The 25564-nt window shown below is 45.8% G+C and overlaps 1 protein-coding gene across 1 annotated transcript in view; it reads left to right on the forward strand.

The window, feature by feature from the left end:
• LOC138249537 (2-oxoglutarate receptor 1-like) overlaps positions 1-25128 on the forward strand; it is a 189373-nt gene extending 164245 nt beyond the window's left edge. The window contains exon 3 of the mRNA XM_069203487.1: positions 24940-25128. Coding sequence (XP_069059588.1) covers positions 24940-25128 — 189 coding nt within the window. The remainder of the gene's footprint in view (positions 1-24939) is intronic.
• The last annotated feature ends 436 nt before the right edge of the window (positions 25129-25564 follow it).

Raw genomic sequence — 25564 nt, forward strand, 5'->3', positions numbered from 1 at the left:
TAAGGCTGTTATGAATGTCTAAAGATATTCTTGGAGAAAGGGTGAGAGAGAGCAGAAAAATTATAGCTGGGAACCAAGGTCAGAAAGACCTATGAGAACATTATAAAAGTTATTCTACGGAAAATAGAATAGCCAAGGAAATAGCAAAAACCTCTCTCTCTGAATATTATTATGCTAAGATATATGTTACTAACTCTGTATTGCGGAACATATATGGGGAAGGAATTATGCAGGTCATTTTATAGACTGGCAGAGTAGCAAAAGAGAGCTAAAAACACTAGTAGCACTATAACGTGGCTATAATATGGAGCCTAATCTTCTACATCGGAGCAAATAAATATGCTATTTTTGGACCATTATCAGTAGATCTACTGTCATGCTCAAGAAGTAGGTTAGAAAAAGGTCAAATACTTTTTTGCCCAGCTTCATATCTAAATTAGGACAAAATTATATAATTTTATTATCCAAACCATTTATAGTGGACGAGTTAGTAGAGGTAATTGCTAGTGTGCCTCTTGGAAAAGTTTGTGGGCCTGACAGCTACCCTGCACAGTTTTAAAAACATTTTCTGATGTTCAAAATCGCAAGCATGCAATTACCACTTATTCTTAATAATGAGGATATAGTTTATTTCTTAAAAAAGGGCGAACATTTGCAGAATCGGAATTCATATCAACTCATGTCTCTTCTAAATTCAGTTTATAAAGTATTCGTGAAGTTAATTACAAATAGGTTTAATATGGTAATCCATGGATCAATTAATTACGATCAAAATGCTTTTAGTCCGAGCAGGCAATCATATGGTGATATAAATTATTTAATTGAATCCCTGGATCCTTTTAAATAGAAAACAAGTCCCCGTAATGGTTTTTGTAGTTGATGCTGAAAAGGCCTCTTACTTTGTAGCCTTGGATACAATGGGCCTGATTACAACTTTGGAGGAAGGTGTTAATCCGTCCCAAAAGTGACGGATATACCACCAGCCGTATTACGAGTCCATTATATCCTATGGAACTAGTAATACGGCTGGTGGTATATCCGTCACTTTTGGGATGGATTAACACCTCCTCCAAAGTTGTAATCAGGCCCAATGTCTTTAATATTTTGGGGGAATTAGATTTTTCCCGTGTAGGTAACAGGAGTTATACACAATTTATTTGAGGCTAGGTTGATCATAAATTTGAAGATGCTGGTCATTTTGCTGGTAATCCTAAAATCCAAGGAGATACAAGGTAGGGTTGTCCCCTTTCATCTGTATTATTTGCCCTTTTTATAGACCCCCTAGCTATTGTTACATGGAGAGATAGTACAATCAGTGCTCCACTGCCACAGGCCACTGGCACAAAATTGTTTGCAGATTATAAAATGTTATTTGTAAAGCCTGTTAGAGTATGCCAGGAATGAATACCTGAAATCTTTGCTCATGTCCAGACTTTGAGTGGTCATAAGATTAATAAATTAAAACCAGAAAAAATATTATGTAATTGTTCATCTTCAGATCTGTTATAATGGCCACCCAAAACTTTATTCAGGTATTAGGTTTTCAAATAAAATAGAGTACCTTTATGAATTAAACTAGCAGCCAAACTAGGGCGCTGTTATTAAAATGGAATTATCGGCCACTTTTGTTCTATATGCAATTTTTTTGAAAGAAGATAGAGTCAATCATTTCCTCATTTTTATGTCAATATTCTAGCCCTAGATTGACGCTTACCACTTTATACTGCTTCAGTGCAGATGGTGGTCTAGCATTATTATCGTCCTTCTTTTGTCCATATTAATTTCCACACCTTTCTTATTGCAGTATTAAGCAAAGGCCTCCAATTTCCTTTGTAGCCTGACTGGAGTAACATCCATAATTACCAGATCATCAGCATATAGTAAGCAAGGAATGTGATGACCACCCATTTTAGGAGGAAATGCTCTCACATCTGCCAAAATACAGGGTATTTCTGATTTAGAAAGGGCAAATAGATTGAGTGCCAATACACAACCCTGATGTAAACCATTGTTATTCAGTATTCTCTAAGACAACAGGCCTTCATGGTTTAATTCAACCCTTGCCCAATCACCCCTTTGCATTCCTTTCTGAATATTTGCTATCCCTGCATTGATTTTTATGTTCTTCAAATGCTCCCATAATATATCTTGTTTTACCAAAATTAATGCAGCCTTGAAATCAACAAAGCAACCATACAGGTTACTCATCATTACAGTCAATTTCTTGGCTATCACCCACAGACTAAAACAATGATCCATAGTTGAATGGCCTTTCTTAAACACCTTGCTCTAGTGGTATACGATCCAGAATGTCTAATTGCACCTCTAGATAATTAAGTAAAAGTTTGAAGAATACTTTAAACTCACATCCGAAAGGCTGATAAGCCGTTAACTCATGGGGTTTGGGGACATCCGTTTTTTAATATAGGTTCAATAAATGTCCCCTTCCAGCTTGCTGGTATACTGCCAGTGGTTACCACTAACCTAAACACTTGATAACACAGGGAGGCCCACCAGTCACTGTTAACCTTAATAGTCACAAAGGGCACATTTACACGACCTGCTGCCCTAGTTAGCATAAATGCATTCAGGACATCAGTCCTTGGCACTGTCCACTCTTCCATTTCAATGACGCAGTATGTCAACAAGGAACCAAGTATGGGAACTGGATACCATATTTGTCTTAGGTCTGTCCTTAGGACCAAAGTTAACAATGTGGCTAAGACAAAGTTCTTTGATTAATGGCTACTTATATTAAATGTAAGGCATCTCTAGAGATAAGATAACATTGTGTTACTACTTGCCATTTGTCAACTTGACTGATACAACTCAATTTACACAGGCTTGTCAGCTCACATGCTAAAGTAATTATAAAGACTTCAGAACCATGCCACCCACTTCATCGTTGGCCTAAAGTCTTCAAAAATATCCCAGTCCTAAAGTCACCACCTTGTCTGTTAATAAAACATCATATTGACTATAAGTGCCTCTGCCTTGTTCACAAATCATTCAATGGACCAGGGTCCAAATAACATGTCATCACTGCTCAATGCTACTATCTCATCACATGCTAAGAGTGGCTTCTGCTGGCAAAGTTTTTGTGGTGGTGCATTCATACACAGCCAAGGTTCCTTTCTTTTGAACTTGCTTCTTGTTTGTAATGAACTGGAATTAGATAATCTGATTTTTATTATTTAGTAATTGTCATAAATATAGCGCAACAGCTACTTTGGAGCAAAATCTCCTGGCACTAATGAGTTATAACATACATGCAAAACTAAAATCAATCCAATTCAGTCATCCTTATAGGACATAAGTGAAGAAATATCCCTTAAGCTGCTTACGAAAAAGCAAAATATTAGATTGTAAGCAGAGAGAACTAGGTAGGGAATTCCAGTGTTTGGCTGTGGTTACTGCTATCAAATGTTCTCCCAATCTTGTCTCTTTTATGAATTTCAGAGTTTGAATGTGTAATAGGGGATTAGATCTTAATTTGCCAGCAAATGTAAACATCACAAACAAGGATATCAGATAAGTACCTTGTCCTCATCAACACATGGTTTATGACAAAAACACTAGGCCTTCAACAGGCACCTCTTCTGCACAGGTACTCTATGTAGAGCTTTCATAGCTTGAATTATATGTAATCTATGACTTAGTTCCAAAATCAGTCTAGCAGCTGTATTTTTAAGCACTTGAAGACAATGGCCCAAATATTTAGGAAGATCAACCATAAGAGCATTGGAATAGTCAGATAAGCATTTGGACATGCTCTTTCTTGACTGCCACAGGATAAAAGAAAATATATTTAGAATCACAAATAGCAACCTATAGTCTGTTGTACAAATAGCCTTTATATTTTCATTCAAAGAAAGGTCTTTGTCATTAGTCATACCTAATTTTCGTGCTTGAGGTGTAGGTGTGGGAAGCATATAATTTGTCGCCGGCCACCAATTTTTAGACCAGTTTCCATCTGGGCTGAAGACTACCATTTCAGTTTTGTTGCCATTCAAAGTTAGTGAGTTTCGATCCATTCAAGTCACTACTTCATTTAAACAGTTTACAAAATTGGTAACATTTCCAGCTGGATCTCCACCCAAGTTGAAAATGTGTGTGTCATCCGCATGTGTAAAGAAAAATATGTCAGTGTATGAAATCAATAAGGCCAAAGGGGCTATATAAATATTTAACAGTTACGGGCCCTGAGGAACTCATGTTTTGTCCTATGCAAGGACTTATAACTTACCATGGACATCATTTGTGTTCTATCTTTTAGAAAATAAGTGAACTAATCCAGTACCCAAAGTTTTTCCAGCCTCTTTTAGTCATTTGAGGAGAATCGGTTGTGCCACTGTTAGACCTGGTACCCTTCTCATAGTCTGCCATCTTTTTTGCCTCTGCTTCCCATGTTTTGACTGTGTGCTGGACTCTGTTTTTGTTGTTTTTGGCACTCTGGGCACTTTACCACTGCTTACCAGTGCTAAGGTGCAAGTGCTCCCTGTGCAAATTGTATGTGTAATTGCCTTTTCCCTGATTGGCATATTTAATTTACTAGCAAGTCCCTAGTAAAGTGTACTAGATGTGCCCAAAGCCTGTAAATCAAATGCTACTAGTGGGCCTGCAGCACTGGTTGTGCCACTCACATGAATAGCCCTGTAAACATGGCTCAGACCTGGCACTGTAGTGTCTGTGTGTGCAGTTTTAAACTGCCAAATCAACCTGGCAAGTGCATCCACCCACCTGCCAAGCCCAATCCCTCACTTTTTATACATGTAAGGCACCCCTATAGTAGGCCCTAGGTAGCCCCATGGGCAGGGTGCAGTGTATGTTAAAGGTGGGACATGTATTAATGTGTTTTACATGTCCTAATAGTCAAATACTGCCAAATTCGGTTTTCACTGTTGCAAGGCATATCTCTCTCTCATAGGTTGACATGGGGGCTGCCTTAAATATCCTTAAAGTGCAGTTTCCCTTTGAGAGCACATGGAGATTTGGAATTTTGGGTCTCTGAACTCACAATTTAAAAATACATCTTTTGGTAAGGTTAGTTTTTAAATTGTCTGTTTGAAAATGCCCCTTTCTGAAAGTGGGCATTTTCTTGCTTAAACCATTCTGTGACTCTGCCTGCCTGTGTATTCCCTCTCTGGGGCAGACTGACAGTTGGGCTGTTTGTGAATCCCCTCTAGCCAGTGACACAAAGGGATCTGGGGTGTGGCCTGCATATCCTGATGAGCCATCTGGGCTAGAGTGGAGGGAGGAGTGGTCACTTACACCTGAATTGGCTGTACCTGCTCTCACACAATGCAGTCTCCAACCCCCTGGGGTGAGTCTGGAGGCAGGTCTGGGCAAGGCAGGATCTTGTGAACAACAGAGACTTTCCTTTAAAATTTGCCTACTTCAAAGGCAGAAAGGGGTATAAGTAGTGGACCCAACCCCCCAGGTTTTTATATTTATTTCTGGAACCAAGAGGAACCTCTGCCAAGGAGAAGAGTTGAAGAGCTGAGGAGAAGTGCTGCTCTTGCCTGTGACAGTGCTTTGTTGGGCTATCCTGCAGTTGCTGCTTCTGCCTAAATAAGGTGACAAGGACTGCACTTTGTGGTCTATTCCTGTTTGTGAAGAATCTCCAAGGACTTGGACTGAGTTTGCCTCCTGTTTTGAAGTCTCAGGGAATCAAAGACTACCTCTGCCAGGACTTGGACTCTCTGCTAAGACTCCTGCCCTGTCAAGTGGTGCCCTATCCAGTCCCTGTGCCCTTGAAAGATGAAGCTGGTAGAACAAGGACTGAAATCCACGCACAGGAAGCTGTGCAAGAAAACTTTGGATGCACCACCTGCAACGTGGCTGAAAAATGACGCACCACCCACCTTGTGGCTGATTTCAACACATCACCTGTATTGCGGCTGGAGAAACGAGCAACACCCGCTTGCAGCTGCTGAAAATGATTCAAACCCCACGCAGCACAGTTTTCCATCACCCTGCGATCAGGATTTCTCATGTATCATCGTTGGGCGCCAAAGTCACCGTGGATCTGAGGTGCCATATCCTAAAATCAACACATCGCTCTCTTGTGGGAGAGAAAAACAACGCATCGCCTACCCGACAGGAGAAGAAACGATGCACACCTCACTTGAGAGTAAAGAATCGACACTGCTGACTTTTCCAATGCACACTTGCCTCTGCAGCTTTATTTTTGACGCAAACCAGGTACTTTGTGTAAAAACTACATTTCCATTGTTTTCTATGGAGTAAGATTCTAATATTTTGAAAATTCTGAACTTTACTTGTGTATGTTGGACTTTTGTCGTTTTGGTCTTGTTTGATTTAGACAAATATTGCCCATTTTTCTAAACTGGTGTGGTGTCCATTATATAGTGCTTTCACTGTACTACTGTGTGTGTTGGTACAAATACTTTACACATTGACTTTAAGATAGGTCTGACTGCTTGTGCCAAGCTACCAAGGGGGTGAGCAGGGTTTATCCTAGGTGTGTGACTCTTTTACTCTGACTAGAGTGAGGGTCCCTGTTTGGACAGAGTGCAAACTGACTGCCACCCAGAGACCCAATTTCTAACAGCCACAGTATTAAAAGCATCTGAAATTTCGAATAGGAAAAATGCTGCCACTGCTCCATTATCTCTAATACTTCTAATCTTGTGAATCATTTTCACAGTGACAGTTTTGGTGCTCAATTCTTGTCTGATCCCTGACTGGGATTTGTGTAAGACCTGATCTGATTCATAAAGATTAGTAAGTTTGTTGTTCACTATTTTCTCTGTCAGCTTGACACATAAATGGAGGAGAGAGATCTGTCGATAATTAGACAATATGGGGGTCATTACAACCCTGGCGGTAAAAGCCACTTACCGCCGTGCAGAAGACCGCCAATACACCGCTGCGGCCGCGGAATTCCACCACAGCTATTATGACCCACATCTCGGAATCCGCCGAAATTCAGACACCCACACAAGTCCGCCACACCAAAGGTCAGTGATAAACTGGCGAAAACAAAACCTCCACCGTCACGCCAACAGAAACACGCCCATGCTATCATGACACACGAATCCACGCGGCGGTCTTTCAACCGCGGTATTCCATTGGCGGTACACACCGCCGCGCTCAAATTACACACACATCTCCAAAACACCGCCACATTGGACAATTCCAAATGCACACACCTGATACACATACATACACCACTCCCACACACCCAACACAATATAAAACACACAACCACATCACCCACAAACCCCTATGACCAAAAATTGTGACGAAGGCGACAGACAGAGAGCACAGCAATAGACAACCCCACCACACAGAAGCACACAACACCATCACCCACACAACATCCACGCACAAAACACCACACACCACTACACATCACCACGTACACCACCCGACACATCACCTACACCACCCCATGGCACGCCAAAGACACCCCAGGTTTTCGGAGGAGGAGCTCATGGTTATGGTGGAGGAAATCGTACGGGTAGAGCCACAGCTATTTGGATCACAGGTGCAGCACACCTCTATAGCTAGGAAGATGGAGCTATGGCGAAGAATCGTGGACAGGGTCAACGCAGTGGGACAGCACCCAAGAAATTGGGAGGACATCAGGAAGAGGTGGAACGACCTACGGGGGAAGGTGCGTTCCGTGTTCTCCAGGCACAACATTGCGGTTCAGCGGACTGGCGGCAGACCCCCCCTCCTCCCCCACAACTAACAACATGGGAAGAGCAGGTCTTCACCATTATGCATCCTGAGGGCCTCGGAGGAGTCGGTGGAGGAATGGACACTGGTAAGTCAAATCTTAACTATCATATCCCCCACCCTACCTGCATGCTATCACACACCCCCACCCTCGCCCCCTCCCCTATCACGCCAAATCCTCACTAATGTACTAATAAACACAAACCACACATCCCAGAACCAAGCCCTGCATGACACAACAAAGCATGGACACCCATCACTAAAGCATGCCCACTGCACATACTCATAACACCCCCTAACCATCATCACACAAGCCCCCACACAGGAATGCTAGCACTGGGGTACACGCTCACCCACCCATTGCACACCATGACACACACAGATGCAATAATCACGCTTTTATACCCTTGCAGGACCACTATCTAACGTCACCAGACAGGAGGGTCCAGACATCTCTACCCCACCCACAGAAGAGGCCCACAGTGACAACAGCAGCTCTGGCCAACTGGATCCAGATGACCAGCCCGGACCATCGTGGGCCCCGGGACAGTCGGTTCCCCTCGCACAGGCACAGCCCAACACTGACCTTCCACCCTCTGGTAACACCAGCAGAGCACCCACCCAGCGGGCCCATACCTCCGTCCCTAGGACACGTCAATCAGCTGTGTGTCCACCACTACAGGGAACCCAGGATAACCCACCACCCCAACAACAACAGGGACCTGGGGGCAGTGGTAGTGGGCACACGGTCCAGGGGACGGAGGCCCAGGAACACAGGGGAACTGGGAGGGCTGCTGTGCGACAGGGGGCGGACAGGCCAAGGAAACCCACTCTCCACGAGGCCCTCTCCTCCATCATAGGAGCATACCACCACTCCCAGAGACGATGGCTACGGTCCTGGCCAAGTTTCAGGAGACCCAGCGCATGCAGTAGGAACAGTATTTGGGCTTCAGGGAGGAGCTGAGAACCATCAGCTCCGCCCTGGGCACCATCGTAGGGGTGCTGAAGGACATACAGAACACCATGAGGGACACCGTGGCACTCCAAGGGGCCCCTGACACTAGCATGGACGATGAACTGCCCACCACCTCCGCCGGCGCTAGGGGACAGGACGCCCCGCCACAGGACCACCACACCAGCACCCCACCCCCTGCAGACAGAGAACCACCCCGCAAGCGGTCCCTGAGATCCAGGAACAGGACAGAGCACGATGGCAAGACCCCCGCCAAGAAACAAGACCACCCTGATTGTCATCCCACTGTCCCACATTGATACCCTGTCCATATTCGAACTGCCCTAGCTCCACTTCCTATGCCCATATGGGCAGTGCACCTGTGAGACTAATAGACTGGACTCTGCCATGGACATTCCTCCACCATCCCCCTCACCATTTTGCCACCCCCTCCAATAATTAGCACGTCAATAAACACCCTTGAACCACAAAACAATCTGGAGTCAGTCTGTGATTTCTAAAAATTGTATTATCTATGACAATGACAAAATCCTTTCGAAGATTGTAATGTAAACATACCTATGTCACACATCACAAGTCCATGAAGAATGTAAGCAGATGACACACGTTGGTAACCACACCTGTGAAACCGTAATGGAAACGTACAACTCAGTTATCAAATACTGCTTCAAATTGACAGACAGGTTAGAGGTAGAAGTGTGAAAGTAAATGTACTAGTAAAGAAATTGTTCTCACCTGTGTGTCACTGGAAATATTGCTGTATGACAGAGTCCCTGTTGTCAATGTCTTCTTCCTCAGCTTCCTCCTCATCACTGTCCACAGGCTCCACAGCTGCCACAACACTGTCATCTGGACCATCCTCCTGCAGAAAAGGCACCTGGCGTTGCAAAGCAAGATTGTGAAGCAAAGAGCAGGCGATGATGATCTGGCACACCTTCCTTGGTGAGTAGAATAGGGAACCACCTGTCATATGCAGGCACCTGAACCTGGCCTTCAGGAGGCCGAAGGTGCGTTCAATCACCTCCTAGTCCGCCCCTGGGCCTCATTGTAGCGTACCTCTGCCCTGGTCCTGGGATTCCTCACTGGGGTCAGTAGCCATGACAGGTTAGGGTAACCAGAGTCCCCTAATAACCACACCCGGTGCCTCTGGATTTGACCCATCACATAAGGGATGCTGCTATTCCGCAGGATGTAGGCGTTATGCACTGAGCCAGGGAACATAGCATCTACCTGCGAGATGTACTGGTCTGCCAAGCATACCATCTGTACATTCATCGAATGATAACTCTTCCGGTTCCTGTACACCTGTTCACTCCTGCGGGGGGGACCAGAGCTACATGTGTCCGATCAATGTCACCTATGATGTTAGGGATATGTCCAAGGGCATAAAAGTCACCTTTAACTGTAGCTATATCCTCCACCTGAGGGAAAACGATGTAGCTCCTCATGTGTTTCAGCAGGGCAGACAACACTCTGGACAACACGTTGGAAAACATAGGCTGTGACATCCCTGATGCCATGGCCACTGTTGTTTGAAATGACCCACTTGCTAGAAATGGAGCACTGATAACACCTGCACTTGAGGGGGGATTCCTGTGGGATGGCGGATTGGTGACAAAAGGTCTGGCTCCAACTGGGTACACAGTTCCTGGATTGTGGCACGGTCAAACCTGTAGGTGATGATTAAATGTCGCTCCTCCATTGTCAACAGGTCCACCAGGGGTCGGTACACCGGAGGATTACGCCATCTCCTCACATGTCCCAGCTGACGGTGCCTAGGAAGGACAACAGCGACCACAGAGTCAACCAATTCAGAGGTATGTACCCACAGCTACACAGAACACGACACAAAATACAAAAAACTTTCTGTATGTGTGTAGACTCCAGGCCTAGGTATGTGTGACGCAGTTGAAAATGAAGCCATGTGGGCCCCTGAAATGTCGGATGCCTGACCTCTAAAGTGGGACAATGGGATGTGAGGTAACTGCGCTGGCGTTGTACACCGTTGCGGTAGGCGGTCGTAGACCGCGGCGCAATGCCGCATTGGTTAACATAGGACCCTATGGGTCCCAGGACCCAATGACGAAGTGCGCCGGCGGTGATGATACGCACCGCCGCGGACATCACCGCCGCGGACGTGGCCGCCATTTTCTATCTGTTCAATCACTCGATACCTGATCTTCGACAGGAGAGGACCTACACTGCAAGTGCTGCTGTGACCTCGGTCTGGAAGAGACAATGGCACATGCGTCTGGGGAAAGGGCCCCTGCCTACACTGCACAGGAGTTGGAGAAGCTTGTGGACGGGGTCCTCCCCCAGTACACGCTATTCTAAGGACCTCCAGACGAACAGGTGAGTACATAGGGTGCAAGTTGTATGGGCTATGCCTGGGAGGAGAGGGCTGGATGTAAGTAGGAAGGGGGCAGAGTTCTGCGAGCATGAAGGAGTGTGAATGTATGTGCCACATGGCAAGGGCAGGGATGTGGGCCACTCACTTCGACGGTGCAGTTGGTAATGAATTCTCTTCATCCCCTGTACATGTCATGTAGGTCAGCGCCCACCAGAAGAAGGATATTTGGCGTGCCATCGCCAAGGACGTCCGGACCCTGGGGGTCCACCAGAGACGGAGCACCCACTGCCGTAAAAGATGGGAGGACATTCGCCGCTGGAGCAAGAAGACGGCGGAGGCTCAGCTGGGGATGGCCTCCCAACGTGGGAGGGGTGCCCGTCGCACCATGACCCCACTGATGTTCCGGATCCTGGCGGTGGGCTACCCTGAGTTGGATGGGCGCATGAGGGCATCACAGCAGACACAAGGGGTTGAGTACACTCACATTCTCATGACTTTGCGTGCAGTGGAGGGGTCTTGGTGGGGGAGGAGGGCTGTGGGTTTCCCTAGGCCAGGGCGAGTTCCGTAGGCTAGGCCCCTCCGTAATGCAGGCCATGTGGCACTCCACCCCACCTCTGTAGAGTGCCAAGTATAGGTATAGATGCCCCTGTGTCATCTATGTGTGCAGATGTCTATCATAGCCACGTAGGCCATATCCCAGGAACTGTATCTGTAGAGCCCAAGAGCGCGGCGTAGTGCAGGGGGCTGCTGTGTCTGTATTGTCCGCCAACGGTAGCGGTAAGCCATGCACTCAACCTGTCTTTCTTCTGTTTCCCCACCCCTTTTGTGCTCTCCCTGTTCTCTTGTGCATCAGCATCATCAGGTGGAGGTACAGGGGCACCGGAGCACGAGGGGGCTGCATCCCACATGGCCATGGAGGGCCACACCATGGACTCTGAATACACCAGTGGGACGAAGGGCGAGGGGAGCTTCACGGCGGTCACCGGATCAGCAACCAGCGACACAGACTCGTCCTCCGATGGGAGCTCCCTTGTGGTGGTGGCAAAATCTGTGCCCCTCACTCCTACAGGAACAGACGCCACCCCCCCTACCAGCACCGCCCTCCCAGCAGCCCCTCAGCGTTCGCCCCGTGCCTGCTCACCCAGGAGGGTGGGCATCACCTTCACCCCAGGCACCTCAGCCCCTGCCCCTGTCACCCCTGCTGCCCACAGTGAGGAGGCCATTGACCTCCTCAGGTCACTCACTGTTGGGCAGTCTACCATTGTGAATGCCATCCAGGGTGTAGAAAGAGAGTTGCAACACACTAATGCATTCCTGGAGGGCATTCATTCTGGTCAGGCTGCCCATCATCGAACCCTGCAATCTCTGGCCTCAGCACTGATGGCAGCCATTGTCCCTGTGTCTAGCCTCCCCCCTCCAACTTCCTCCACCCAGACCCAATCCCCTGTACCTCAGCCTATCCCAAGCACACCATCAGACCAGCCTGCACACACGTCAACACACAAGGGCAGCTCAGGCAAACATAGGCACCACACATCCCACAGGCACTCACACAAGCATCACCCACATACAGACACAGCAACATCCACTGCCTCCACTGTGTCCCCCTCCTCGTCATCTCCCTCCTCCCTCCCAGTCTCGTCTACACTCTCACCTGCATGCACTACCACTACAGCCACTAGGACTCGCACCAGAACACCCAGCACCACACCCCGCTCACCTGCTCTCACCACCCCCACTACCATTTACACGTCCCCTGTGTCCTCTCCCAGTGTGTCTGTGACGCCCCCTCCCAAAGTACACAAACGCGGGCACACACGCACCCAACATCCATCCACCTCACGACAGCCTCCAGAACATGCACCTGCACCCAAAGCACACCTCCTACAACCACCTCCTCTTCCTCCACTCCCAGACCCCCTCCAGCTACCCATCCCAGGGCAAGCACCGCTGAACAGGGCAAAGACCGCCATGGCAAGCACTGCTGAACAGGGCAAACACCGCTGAACAGGGCAAGCACCGCTGAACAGGGCAAAGACCACCATGGCAAGCACCGCTGAACAGGGCAAGCACCGCTGAACAGGGCAAAGACCGCTGAACAGGCCAAGCACCGCTGAACAGGGCAAAGACCGCCATGGCAAGCACCGCTGAACATGGCAAGCACCGCTGAACAGGCCAAGCACCGCTGAACAGGGCAAAGACCGCCATGGCAAGCACCGCTGAACAGGGCAAGCACCGCTGAACAGGCCAAGCACCGCTGAACAGGGCAAAGACCGCCATGACAAGCACCGCTGAACAGGGCAAGCACCGCCAACTCAAGCATCGTTAGCCCATGTGCGGAAGGGGCAATGACGGAACTGCAGGACCAGTGGAGAACAGCATCCACTCCGTCTGTCCTTAACAGGATGAAGCACTGTGGGCACCAACCCCCCTCCAGAACGAGTGGAGAACAGCATCCACTCCGTCTGTCCTTAACAGGATGAAGCACTGTGGGCACCAGTCCCCCTCCAAAACCAATGTAGACTGTTATCCACTTGTGACACTGTAGCTTTGCACTCCCCAGGATGGTACAGTGGGCAACCCACCCACTGCAAAGACTTGTGAGACTGTGGCTTTGCACTCCCCAGGATAAAACAGTGGGCAACCCACCCACTGCAAAGACTTGTGAGACTGTGGCTTTGCACTCCCCAGGATAAAACAGTGGGCAACCCACCCACTGCAAAGACTTGTGAGACTGTGGCTTTGCACTCCCCAGGATGGTACAGTGGGCAACCCACCCACTGCAAAGACTTGTGAGACTGTGGCTTTGCACTCCCCAGGATAAAACAGTGGGCAAACCACCCACTGCAAAGACTTGTGAGACTGTGGCTTTGCACTCCCCAGGATGGTACAGTGGGCTACCCACCCACTGCGGAGACTTGTGAGACTGTGGCTTTGCACTCCCCAGGATAAAACAGTGGGCAAACCACCCACTGCAAAGACTTGTGAGACTGTGGCTTTGCACTCCCCAGGATGGTACAGTGGGCAACCCACCCACTGGAGAGACTTGTGAGACTGTGGCTTTGCACTCCCCAGGATAAAACAGTGGGCAAACCACCCACTGCAAAGACTTGTGAGACTGTGGCTTTGCACTCCCCAGGATAAAACAGTGGGCAAACCACCCACTGCAAAGACTTGTAAGACTGTGGCTTTGCAGTCCCAAGGATGTTACAGTGGGCAACCCACCCACTGCAAAGACTTGTGAGACTGTGGCTTTGCACTCCCCAGGATAAAACAGTGGGCAAACCACCCACTGCAAAGACTTGTGAGACTGCGGCTTTGCACTCCCCAGGATGGTACAGTGGGCAACCCACCCACTGGAGAGACTTGTGAGACTGTGGCTTTGCACTCCCCAGGATAAAACAGTGGGCAACCCACCCACTGCAAAGACTTGTGAGACTGTGGCTTTGCACTCCCCAGGATAAAACAGTGGGCCACCCACCCACTGCAAAGACTTGTGAGACTGTGGCTTTGCACTCCCCAGGATACATCAATGGGCATGGAGCCCCGTCGTGGATCTAGCATGGTGCTGTCATCCGGCTGAGGTGCCCCCCCTTCCCTGCCCCCTGAGGTGCCTGCTGTATTTCTATCTGATGCCCCTGCAGTGTTCTCTCCGTTTCTGGACAGGTATCGTGTGTGGGCCTCGCCCATGCATTTTGGGCCCAGTGGTCGACGACATTGAAATATGCATACTTGCACTACTAATCGTGATGTATATATTTGGAATGTGTATATATTTATGTATATATGTGCTTACTGTATTTTGATACATTACAATGGTTGTACTTCATTTCCTTTTGTCTTTGCATTCTTCCGGGGTTTGGGGGTTGTTCCTGTGATGTTTGGTTATGCATTGGTGTGTGTGTTGTAGTGTGTGAGGGTCGGGGTGTGGGTGGGGGTGTTGCGTGTGTGTGTCCCTGACTTTTGCCTTCCCCCTCCCCTATGTCGTAGTTGCAGTACTCACCGTTGTCTTCGGCGCCGCCGTTGCTGATGTTCGTAGAGGAGCAGGAACACAATCGCAGGGAGTATTTGGAGTTCCGGGTCCATGGTATACTCCTTCCTCGTGGAGTGTGTTCAGGTGAGCGTTTTCCCATTGCAAAAGCTGTTTCCGGCGTGTTTTTATCCACGGAGAATCCGCCCCAGAAAAGGTGGCGGATTGGCCTGTTGTAATACTGTGGGTGGTACTTTGTCTCCCGCCTGTCTGTTGGCAGTGACCGCCGTGCTGCTTGTCTGTACCGCCGTGGCGGTCGGAGTGTTAAAGTGGCTGTCTATGTTGGAGGTTTCCGCCACGGTCATAATTCCCTTTTTTGTTCCGCCGGCTTGTTTGCGGTATTACCGCCGCTTTAACACAGTCCGCCAGGGTTGTAATGACCCCCTATATGTTGATAACAACGGCTCTGAAGGCCACCTTTCTCTGCTTGTTTACAGATCCTAACATAACCCTCATGGATCTGTTGGCTGTGTCTACTATTGCTTCAAAACTTGGAAACCAACTTAAAGAGATTGTTGAAATACATAAATAATGAAGAAGTGTTCACAATAAAATTAGGCTCACATTACAGATGGCCTGGTTAATTGCAGTATACACAGTAATTCCTCTTACCACACAAATCGCAATTAGGAGTTTAGCGGTCAAACCGCACTCCACATTTTTTGCCCAGTAAATTCCAGCAGCGCAAACATGTCAAATTTGTCAGGTGAGTAATGGCAGATAACCACTAGGGCATGCATATTTTGGTACATTAAGCACCGAAATATGCATGTTTAATCAATCAATAAGCCAGTATTTGTAAAGAAGTGCTAATTAACTGTAAAGGTATCAAGGCGCTGGGTTAGCTAGGCTCATCTGAAAAGCCAGGTCTTGAGTCTCTTCCTGAGTTCTGCCAGTGAGGGGGATGTGTGGAGGTAGAAGGGGAGAAGTCCAGAGGTTCCAGGACTTCACAACAAAGTCAGAGAAGGAATGGCCTCCACTGTGGCTGCAGCAGATGTGCGGTGTCAGTGTGAGGGGACGGAGGCAGAACAAAGGTCTCTGGATGGCTGGTGGAAGTTCAGGCGGTTGTTGATGTATGCTGGTCCTAGGTTGTGGAGGGCTGTGTAGGCGTGTGTCAAAATCTTAAATTGGTATCTTTTCTGGATGGGGAGCCAGTGGAGGTTCCTAAGGTGTAGAGTGAGGTGGGTCCTTTTTGGCAGTTTGAGGGTGAGTCTGGCTGCTGACTCCTGTGTTGTCTGGAGTCTCCTCATGAGTTCGGTGGTGGTTCCTGCATAGAGTGCATTGCAATAGTCCAGTCAGCTGGTTAGGGCTTAAGTGACAGTTTTTCTTGTACCAATGGGGAGCGAATTGAAGATTCTTCAGTTGCGAAAGTAGGCAGAGGAGACTGCATTGATCTGTTGTTTCATGGTGAGTTTGCTGTTCAGGATGATGCTGAGGTTGCAGGCATGTGTTTTAAAAATGTATTTATTTTTATTTCAGGTATAAATATTACAGTGAAAACTATACATAGGTAGCATTCAACAATAGCAATTCATTTACTTAGGCTGGCCACATCGTTATGACCTATGCTTAACCCTTCATATTGGCCGATTAGTCGTATTGTACAGAAAACTTATAGTGTTTATTTTGACCACAGAATCAGCATTACAATCGCAGCAACCCTTTAATCACCTTCTGATTGAAAATAATTACCTCATTTAGCTAATCATTTTATGTAACGTTTACATAGTAATTCCTACTTTGACTCCCGGCTTTCCTCTTGGTTACATAGCTTTGTATTGGCTAACTTCGTAACAAAATACTGCCATATAGCTGTAAACCTTTTTATACTCCAGACTCGTTTTGAATACACTTCCTCATATTTCTTAGTTCTTAGCATCTTATTCCACCAGTTCTGTAGCGAAGGAACCGTTTGAGTCTGCCAGTGTTGCAGTATTAGTGATCGAGCTACTGCGAAAGCAATAGCAATAAAATATTGTTGATTTTTAGCTAGTTCACATGATTTCTTAGATACTTCAAACAAAACTAAGCTTGACTCTACCTCAAACCGAAAGTTTGAGCTATGATTTATTGCCTGGTTTATCTCCAACTAAAAGGTTGTTAATTTGGGGCAGTCTAAAAAATATGAAGCCAATTCCCCTTCCCCTCCTGATGGCAGCAAAAACATTGATCCTGAATTGATGGAACTACTCTATGAATCGCCTCAGGAGTGTAGTAAACCATCCATCTAGAGAGGAAAGATATTATTTTATAGTTAGCTGCCCTCAAAGATTTGTGCCCTAATACCGATATTATTCTCCAATCTTCGTTTGAAATTACACATTGTGTTGTTTTAAAAAAAGGTTCCCTAAAACCTGCAATTAATTCACAGGCAGAGTGATCTACTAGCAATCTGTACCAATTACCTATACCCACTAATTTACTCCTAATTAGAGCCCTCCATGTCAGGTGTTCTTGTATACTTATCATTGGCATATTAGTACTAAGGAAATGGGAGATCTGAAAAAACCTCAAAAAGAGTCTGGTTGCCATATTCTCCACCCTTATTGAGACCTCCTCCCAAGTTATATATCTACCTCTTGGTAGGAAATCACTCATCTCTTTAAAACCTTTGCTATTCCATTGGGCTATCAACGCATCTGAGAGGTTTAGGCCAATATGCTTACACTCCGATAGTTTTAAATAAATATAACCTGGTGGTTTTTGCTGTGTTTTACTCAAAATCTCTGCTCACTTACTAAGATCACGTATATACTTATATTGAGTTTTTTTTGGAACGTTAATTTTGTCATCAATGCTGGGAGACTTATTGCTGATTCTACAATCATTCTATCGACAAAAAATATTTCCAGGGTGTCTTTGTTATCCAAATAATGTGCCAATGTACCCTGCAATGTGGCCTGATAATAAACTTGAAAATTAGGAAGTGCCAAGCCTCCTTGTGTTTTGTTGAGCTGTACGATTGAGAGCTTTACTCTTGGGTTTTGTTTCCTACATTTGAAACTTCATATCATGGAATCCAATTCGTGAAAATAGGAGCGATTTATTCTCATTTGTACATTACTCAATAAAAAAAAGAAAGCGCAGAAGTATTGACATCTTGATTAGGGAAACTCTCCCTATCAGAGTCAACAGGAGAACCATCCATCTTTCCAAAAGTGCCTGTACTTTTCTAAGCATCCTGACATAATTTAGGTTAAACAAATGGCCATAGTTCTTTGTGACATATATTCCCAAATATCTAATGAGTTCGGGCAAATTAGCTTGCTGTTGCAAGCCAGGGGGGAGATTCTCTATTCCTGCGTTAAATAGGAGAACCTCTGTTTTACTTTTGTTAATCTTGTATCCCCCATTTGAGTAAACTCATTAATTCTATCCAGCACTCTTCGTACATTATCGACCTCTGGTTTTAGATATAAAATGATGTTGTCAGCAAACAGCTTTAATTTAGGCATAGCTGTTATAGGCAACATAATTTCGATTGAGCTAAGTATTATATGTGTCACGCCGCGGCCGCAAGCACGGGCCGCCGTGGCGCGGCACTCTCTGAATACCGCGGTCCTCAGGCAAGCAGCGGGGGAAGCCGCGGCTTGCAGGCAGATCGCGGGAGAAGCCGCGACGCAGGTCAGGGGTCGCGGCACTCGCCGCGCTCCCTTCTTTTGCCTCGCACATCAAGGGCAGATGCGGCAGGGGAAGAGACTCGGAGTCGGGTCTCGAACCTGCCGCGTACAGCGCTTTTAGTGCGCTGAACATAATTAAGGTGCATTTACATAATCCTTTACATGCAGAAACCCTCTTGGCACCTACTTACCGGTTACAAGGGCAAAAGCCGATTGCATGCACATGATTTCTTTTTATGCATGCTTCCTCCTTTCCCAGCATGCTGTTCACATCCTCTCTTCCCTGCATGCATTGCTTTCCTTTTTTTGGGCACATATTTCCTATCATTTAACATGACCTGTTCCCCAATCCAAGATGGTGGTATTTCTACTTCCTGTGTTTTCACTTCCTGTCTATGGGTATATAAGGGGACTTTAATCTCTTTCTCATTGCGTTGCAACACTCCTTGGTGGTAGTCACGCTCTGACTGGTTTCTTCCTGTGAATCCAGTGTTTCCTGACCTGTCCTAGTTTTCCAGTCTTCCTGTACTCCGGATCTTCAGCTCTAACGCCTTGGTGTCCTCCTTCCTTTTCAGGGAGTTCCTGTTGGAGGTTTTTTACCCTACTGGGGTTTTTCCTCTGGGACCCCTTCTGGAGGGCACGGACTGTAGTGACTTACTATTGTCAAACAGCACTGTGGCTACCGGAAGGGGTCGCCCCTACCTCGGCCAGAGCAGAACCTGCCGGAACCGGGGCCGTTCCCCAACTCTTCTCAACTTCGACGGTAAGCCCATTGAAAACCGTGACAATATGAGCCAGAGGTTCAATAAAAAAGCAAACGATATGGGAGAAAGAGGACATCCTTGTCTAGTGCCCCTTTTGATCTGGATTGTGCCTCCAATCTTTGAGTTGATGACAATTCTGGCATGAGTGCCCTGATATAGCCCTCTAATCATCAACGTGAATTTTGAGGGGATACCAAATTTGGTCAGGCTATATAATAAGGCTTCCCAGTTCACTAGATCGAAGGCTTTCTCTGCATCTAACATTACCATTACCGCAGAGATTGGATTGACCAAAAAATACCCAACTGTCTGAATCAAAAAATTGATATTGGATACCATCACTCTGTTAGCTACAAAGCCGTTCTGATCTCAATGTATTAATTGTTGAGCAACCGGTGTGATCCTAGCAGCCCAGGCCTTTGTTAAGATTTAGTAATCTGCATTAAGCAGGCAGATTATGTGATATGAATCTGGCTTCAGCAGATTTTCACCTTTATTTTTTAAAACTCACTATTGTTTATTCTTTAAATGTTGGGGGTATTTCTTCACCCTCAAATATTGCATTGCATTAATCAGATAGGAACGTACTAGCTCCTCGCAGAAAAATGTTGTAAAATTCTATAGGAAAGCCGTCACCACCACATGCTTTTGCACTTGTCATTTTCTGGATAGCTCCCTTCATCTCAGAGGGCATAATCTTCTGTGCTATGTCATTTTGAATGGGCAATGGCATCCTTGGTAGCGTAATTAGCTTATAATACTGCTCTATCTGTGGTAGTGAAACTGAGTAATTAACCTGATAAATTTTACAGTAATGTAACATAAATACCCAAGCAATATACTTCTCCTGGTCCAACTTGAACAGCCAGTTGGAGCTCATCAGAAACGGGCCGTGTCAGGTGCTCCCATCATGCTCTGTAGCTAATGTCGAGGAATCGGAGAGAGCAGCGCGAGGTCGGAGGACGCAGTTTGGGAGCCGTCCGGCTGTTTGGCTCCTGGTTTTAGCTCCTGTGAGTTTCAAGGGAGCGTCTTCACACAGAGGAATAGGCGTGATGCCAGGCGGTAAAGAGCAAAGGATTCCATGAGCCTGCTTCGCCACCCAGAGGAGCCCATGAACCCCCCCCCCCAGCTTCAGAATCAGAGCCTATCTTTAATTGTGAGTCGCAATAGGAAACCCGGAAAGCAGCTCGAACTTCGACAACAGAGGCCAGGCAGTGGTGAGTGAACTGCGATAAAAATTGGCACAGCAGTAATGTGGAGGGGGCATGGCATTGTGAAAAGCACCAGAATTACCCCCCCAAAAGAGATTGGCACTAGGCTCTCTTTCAGGGTCAGCACTAGCTTGGCGTGCTACAGATGTGGCCCACGTATGTGTGGGTGCGGATTGTGGCATCTAAGCTGTTGCAAATAAGTAAATAAGGGGGGCTCTGTCATACTTTGTGGAGAACTATACTCAACATAATGAAAAGGATTGCTCGTGAATTGCAGCCTAAGGCACGCTCGACTGGTAAAAATATAAAGGTGACGTGAAATTCGAAGGCCAAACGTCCCTCTTCATTGGATAAAACTTCCAGCCCAGGCTCAACCTTTTCAGTGGTACAACACCCTTCTCAAACATCACTTCCTTCCATCATTTCTCAAGCAATTTTTAAAGTGAAAAGCATGATCATGGAATCTGAGTGCAATGAGCTAGCAATTGGTAGCCAGACAAGAGGCAACTTGCAGATCCTTAGTGATAACCGTAGCCTGTCACAGGACTCGCGCCTTCCCGAACAGATGAGCACGGTCATGCAAGCACCCAGCAAAATCGAAATGGCCAACTACAGATTTGTCTGCAGTTTACCTCAACTGGTTCCAAAGAGCTTAAAGAACACCCTAGACTAGCACCTGCAGTGCAGCACTTAACGGGAGGGGGCAGGCCAGATGCAACTCAGTACCTATTCTGCAGTCTCTATCTCTCTTTAATCTACTGAATACTCTGCGACACTCAGACCTTTATATTTCTGCTGGGTCAACAGATTCTTCACCTTCTTTAGGCTCAATCGAAACAGGGGCCACAGCAGGGCATCAGGAAGTGGGCAAAATAGCAGGAAATATGAGCTCTTTGTCTTGTTCAGGTCTTTGGCACACTGGGCTGGCTCTTCACAACCAGACGGGAGGCGAACAAGTGGGAGAAGACTCTTCATCTACAGAGTGTCTGCTTCTTTAGATCCTTAGATAACTTAAGGCTCTAATATTGTCACAGGAAGAGGCAAATTGAAAGACGGAAGCCCAGCTCAGCCTCATAAACAACAACATACAGCAATTGAGTACTAGTGTCTAGGAAGTCGAACAACGGGTATCAGACTTAGAAGTTGGTGGATCGCACATGGAACCGTCAATTGCCAGATACCAGGCTGAATTGGCCGATTAGAGGATCCGGATGGACGATGCTGAGAATTGTTATTGTAGCTCTAACCTAAGGTTCACAGGGATACCAGAAGGGCGCGAGAATGGTCAGACGGTCAATAAATTAATCTCAGATCTGATAAAACAATACGTTCTAACAGAGCCAGCTGACAGTAAGACAGATCCTACCATCACTCGTGCTCATCACGTTCCAACAGTCCAGTCCCCCAGTTCAAAATATCTGCAGACGAGAGTGGTCAACTTTGGAGACTATTGTATTAAAGAAAGTTTCACTGGCCATTAAAGCAAGGACCTTTTCATCTCCCGGGGATTACTCATTTAAAATCTTCTCTGACATGTCCGCACTTGCAGCAAGGAGATGCAGAGAGTTTAAAGAACTGATGCTGTTTTTTCAGAAAATGGGGGCACCGGCCGGTCTGGTTCAACAATCAAAATTGAAAGTTCTATTCAAGTGACGGGCTAATATATTCCATACGGTAGAGGCCGCAAAAGCACTTCTGAATTCCATGTGGAGCGCAAATGGGAGGGAGTTGTAGAAGCATTACATTTGGGGATTAAATGTATACATTAACAGGTATCTGGAGGTGGTGTTTGGTGGTTTTGAAGGGTCACACGGAAAATGCTCTTGGGGTGACATTGGGGTAACATTTCTTATGCACTGTGGTTCTAGGATTACGAGTTGTAATGTACTGATGAGGGGAAATCAGCAGGAAAAAATGTTTATAGTCTGCTAGGGTCCAAAAGGGGAAAGAGCACGATGCCTCCCGGATGTCTTGGCATCAACGGTGTCATGTCAAGGCATGTAGTGGGGTGGGGACGAGTAGCAGGCTAGTAGAGCCAAGCCAGGATTACTTTGTGGGATTAAGGGAGGGGAGTGTTCTGAGAGTCCCTGGATGGTAGGGCCTCAATTCTAGATCACTCAGGAAGGGACATAAGGTATGGGGGTGGAGCCAGGGTTTGAGTGGGGGGCAGTATGTTTGGGTGCTAAAAGGTTGAGAAAATTGAGTATCTCCAAAAGGTAGCCAGCACTAGGATTGGCTGAAAAAGGTCTAATGATGGGCTAATTAAAGGACATGGTAAAGTTTGAGAGTATTTCCTGCAATGCAAATGGAATATCAAATAGGCAGAAATACGGAGCAATGATAAAGTGGCTGATATCATTCAACCCCAAAGTAATTTTTTTTCAAGAAACCCATCTAAAAAGTAATAACAACAAAGTATATATTCCAAAACAGTTCTCAGTAGCTCTATTTGCATCTTCTGGGCTGGCAGTAAGAGGAGCGGCAATATACTTGAGTAATGGAGTCAATTTGTTTACAAAAGAGGTTCTTGGAGACCTCAAAGGGAGATGGCTCTGGCTAAAGGTTCTACTATCAGGAACTCAAATTAATCTGGTCAATTACTATGGGCCACTCATAGATGACGTAGAGCCATTAGTACAACTTTATAATATAGCAATGAGTGCCACAGGCCCCTTCATTATCGGAGGTCCTTTTAACTATATTCAAGATATTACTCTAAATATCTCTAACCAGGGGAAGAGACAACTAAAACATAAAAAAGAGAATTATGAATACAATAAAAAATGATTTTCAGGTTATGTATCCTTGGCAAGAAGAGCATCCTGCAGCCAGCCAAAATACTTGCTTTTCATATCGCTATAAAACAGCTTTTTTTAGTCTCTCGTACATTGAAGAATGATAGTTCACATATATGGACGAACGCTTTTTTTGACCATTCAGCGGTCATGGTGGCAATAGAGTTAGATGCAGTTAGCAAGGAGAGACCAGAGTGGCAGTCCTATGGATCCTTACTTAGCAAACAGGAGTGGGTCGCAGATGTGAGAAAATTCCTGCAGGAATTCTTCAAGTTAAATCAGAATACTGCATCCTTGTTTGACGTATGGGAGGTTTTCAAATTTACAGCTGGGGTCAGACTATCTCCTTCAAAGTATCTCAGAATCAGCAGCGAGAGCTTGAAATTAAAAAGCTTCAGATGGCTATTGATAAGGCTGCAGATGATTGTATGAAAGCAGGGGGGCAGGATGTGGCAAGACGTAATCTCGCTCGAACAGAGGGTAATTTAAAAAAAAAAAAAAAAATTTATGGTGTAGCTAGCTCAAGGGCTTCTCAGCAACAGGTTTATGAAGAAAGTCAACAAATAGGTAAATACTTGTGTTAGCGCGCCTGGTCCTTAATAAGTAAACTTACAAGGGGACGGGCATAGGTCGATTAACCTTTTGGATCGCATAGAGTATCCTGATTCACGTAGTGACCAGTGGCATCAATAATCAATGTAATCAATCAGTAACCACCAAGAGAATTATTAGTTAATCAACAATTACAATCAACATTCATGAATAACCACAACTCAATAAGCGTTTAACAATTTTTATTTCCCTATTAATTACAATTCTAATGCATTTGGTTAATCTCAAACTTTATTTAGGCAGCTCAAAATTGGTTTATTATCAACCACCAGTAACACAATCTAATCAAAACTTGAAAAAACATATGTTCGAATGCTTCAACCTAAGCCAATAAGATGAATATAGAAGCATTAATAGCAGAGTTCAGCAAACCAGTCTGTCAATCATTTGTCACTGTCAAGTCACCTGGAAACCCTTAACTAACCCAGATTGGCATCATCATGTGGGACTTCATGCAAAAAGTTTAGAAAAACATGAATTTGGAAAACATCTAGCTAAGAGGAAAACTATAAAACAGCGCAGTTGGTACCTAGAAGAAAAGGCACAAAGTTAGTCAGTCACATTTTTCATAGCTACCTATCCACAGAATGGATCAGCAACAAAGTCAGTCTTCGTCTTCAGGTCATCAATAAATCAGCAACACATCAGGCTCTTAAAAGCATGAGCCCAATTACATCATCTTGACGTCATCATTTCTCTCCTCAAATCTCCCGCATCTCATCTGAGGTTTTAGCCCCTTGTCATGACCTTTCATTCGAGTTTTTCAGTCCATCCCCCTAATTCCTAATTGGTCAGTCAATCTCAGATATGACTCTAACCTATTATATAAATTTTTCAAATCTATGAGTTTTAATATTTCTTCTTTCTCATTTCACAGATTAGTCCACTGTACGATGTCTTCATCATCCGGCTCTTAAGGTATCGCACATGTTGCATGTTCCTCTTCAGTCAGTGCTTCCTTGGTTCAAGTCCTGGGAAAGAACATTTAGCCTACTCTACACATAATTGTATCCAATTGACTTCATCATCTCCTGTCCGTCTGTACATTGCAGAAAATTCTAGCTAAGCAATTTCAACATGGGGTGGTTCAAGGTCAGGTTATGCACCGCCTTCTCTGCAGTGCGCTAGAGATTCAGCTTCTTGTGTGAGGCCTGGGTAGACTAGGCCACAACTTCAGCCAAGTTAAGTCTACAAATGTATGCAAAACATATGCTATACACCACAATATGATATATTACTACATTATTTTTATATATTTTCGTTATTTCACTCATTTTTTGTTATTTTAGTACAAATTCCGTATAAGTGGCTGACATACCCCATGGGCACATTTTCAAACGTACACATTATTTTTTCTATGATTAATTTCTCTAGAACTTTTCGTTAATCAAAACACATAAACATTCATTAATAATTTGTAATTAGCATATCTGCGTCAACACTTGGCTTGGACCACTCACATAAAATATGAAAAGCAGACAATACATCAAATTCAGGATCCT

The sequence above is a fragment of the Pleurodeles waltl genome, chromosome 8 (assembly GCF_031143425.1).
Source record: "Pleurodeles waltl isolate 20211129_DDA chromosome 8, aPleWal1.hap1.20221129, whole genome shotgun sequence".
Lineage (NCBI taxonomy): Eukaryota > Metazoa > Chordata > Amphibia > Caudata > Salamandridae > Pleurodeles > Pleurodeles waltl.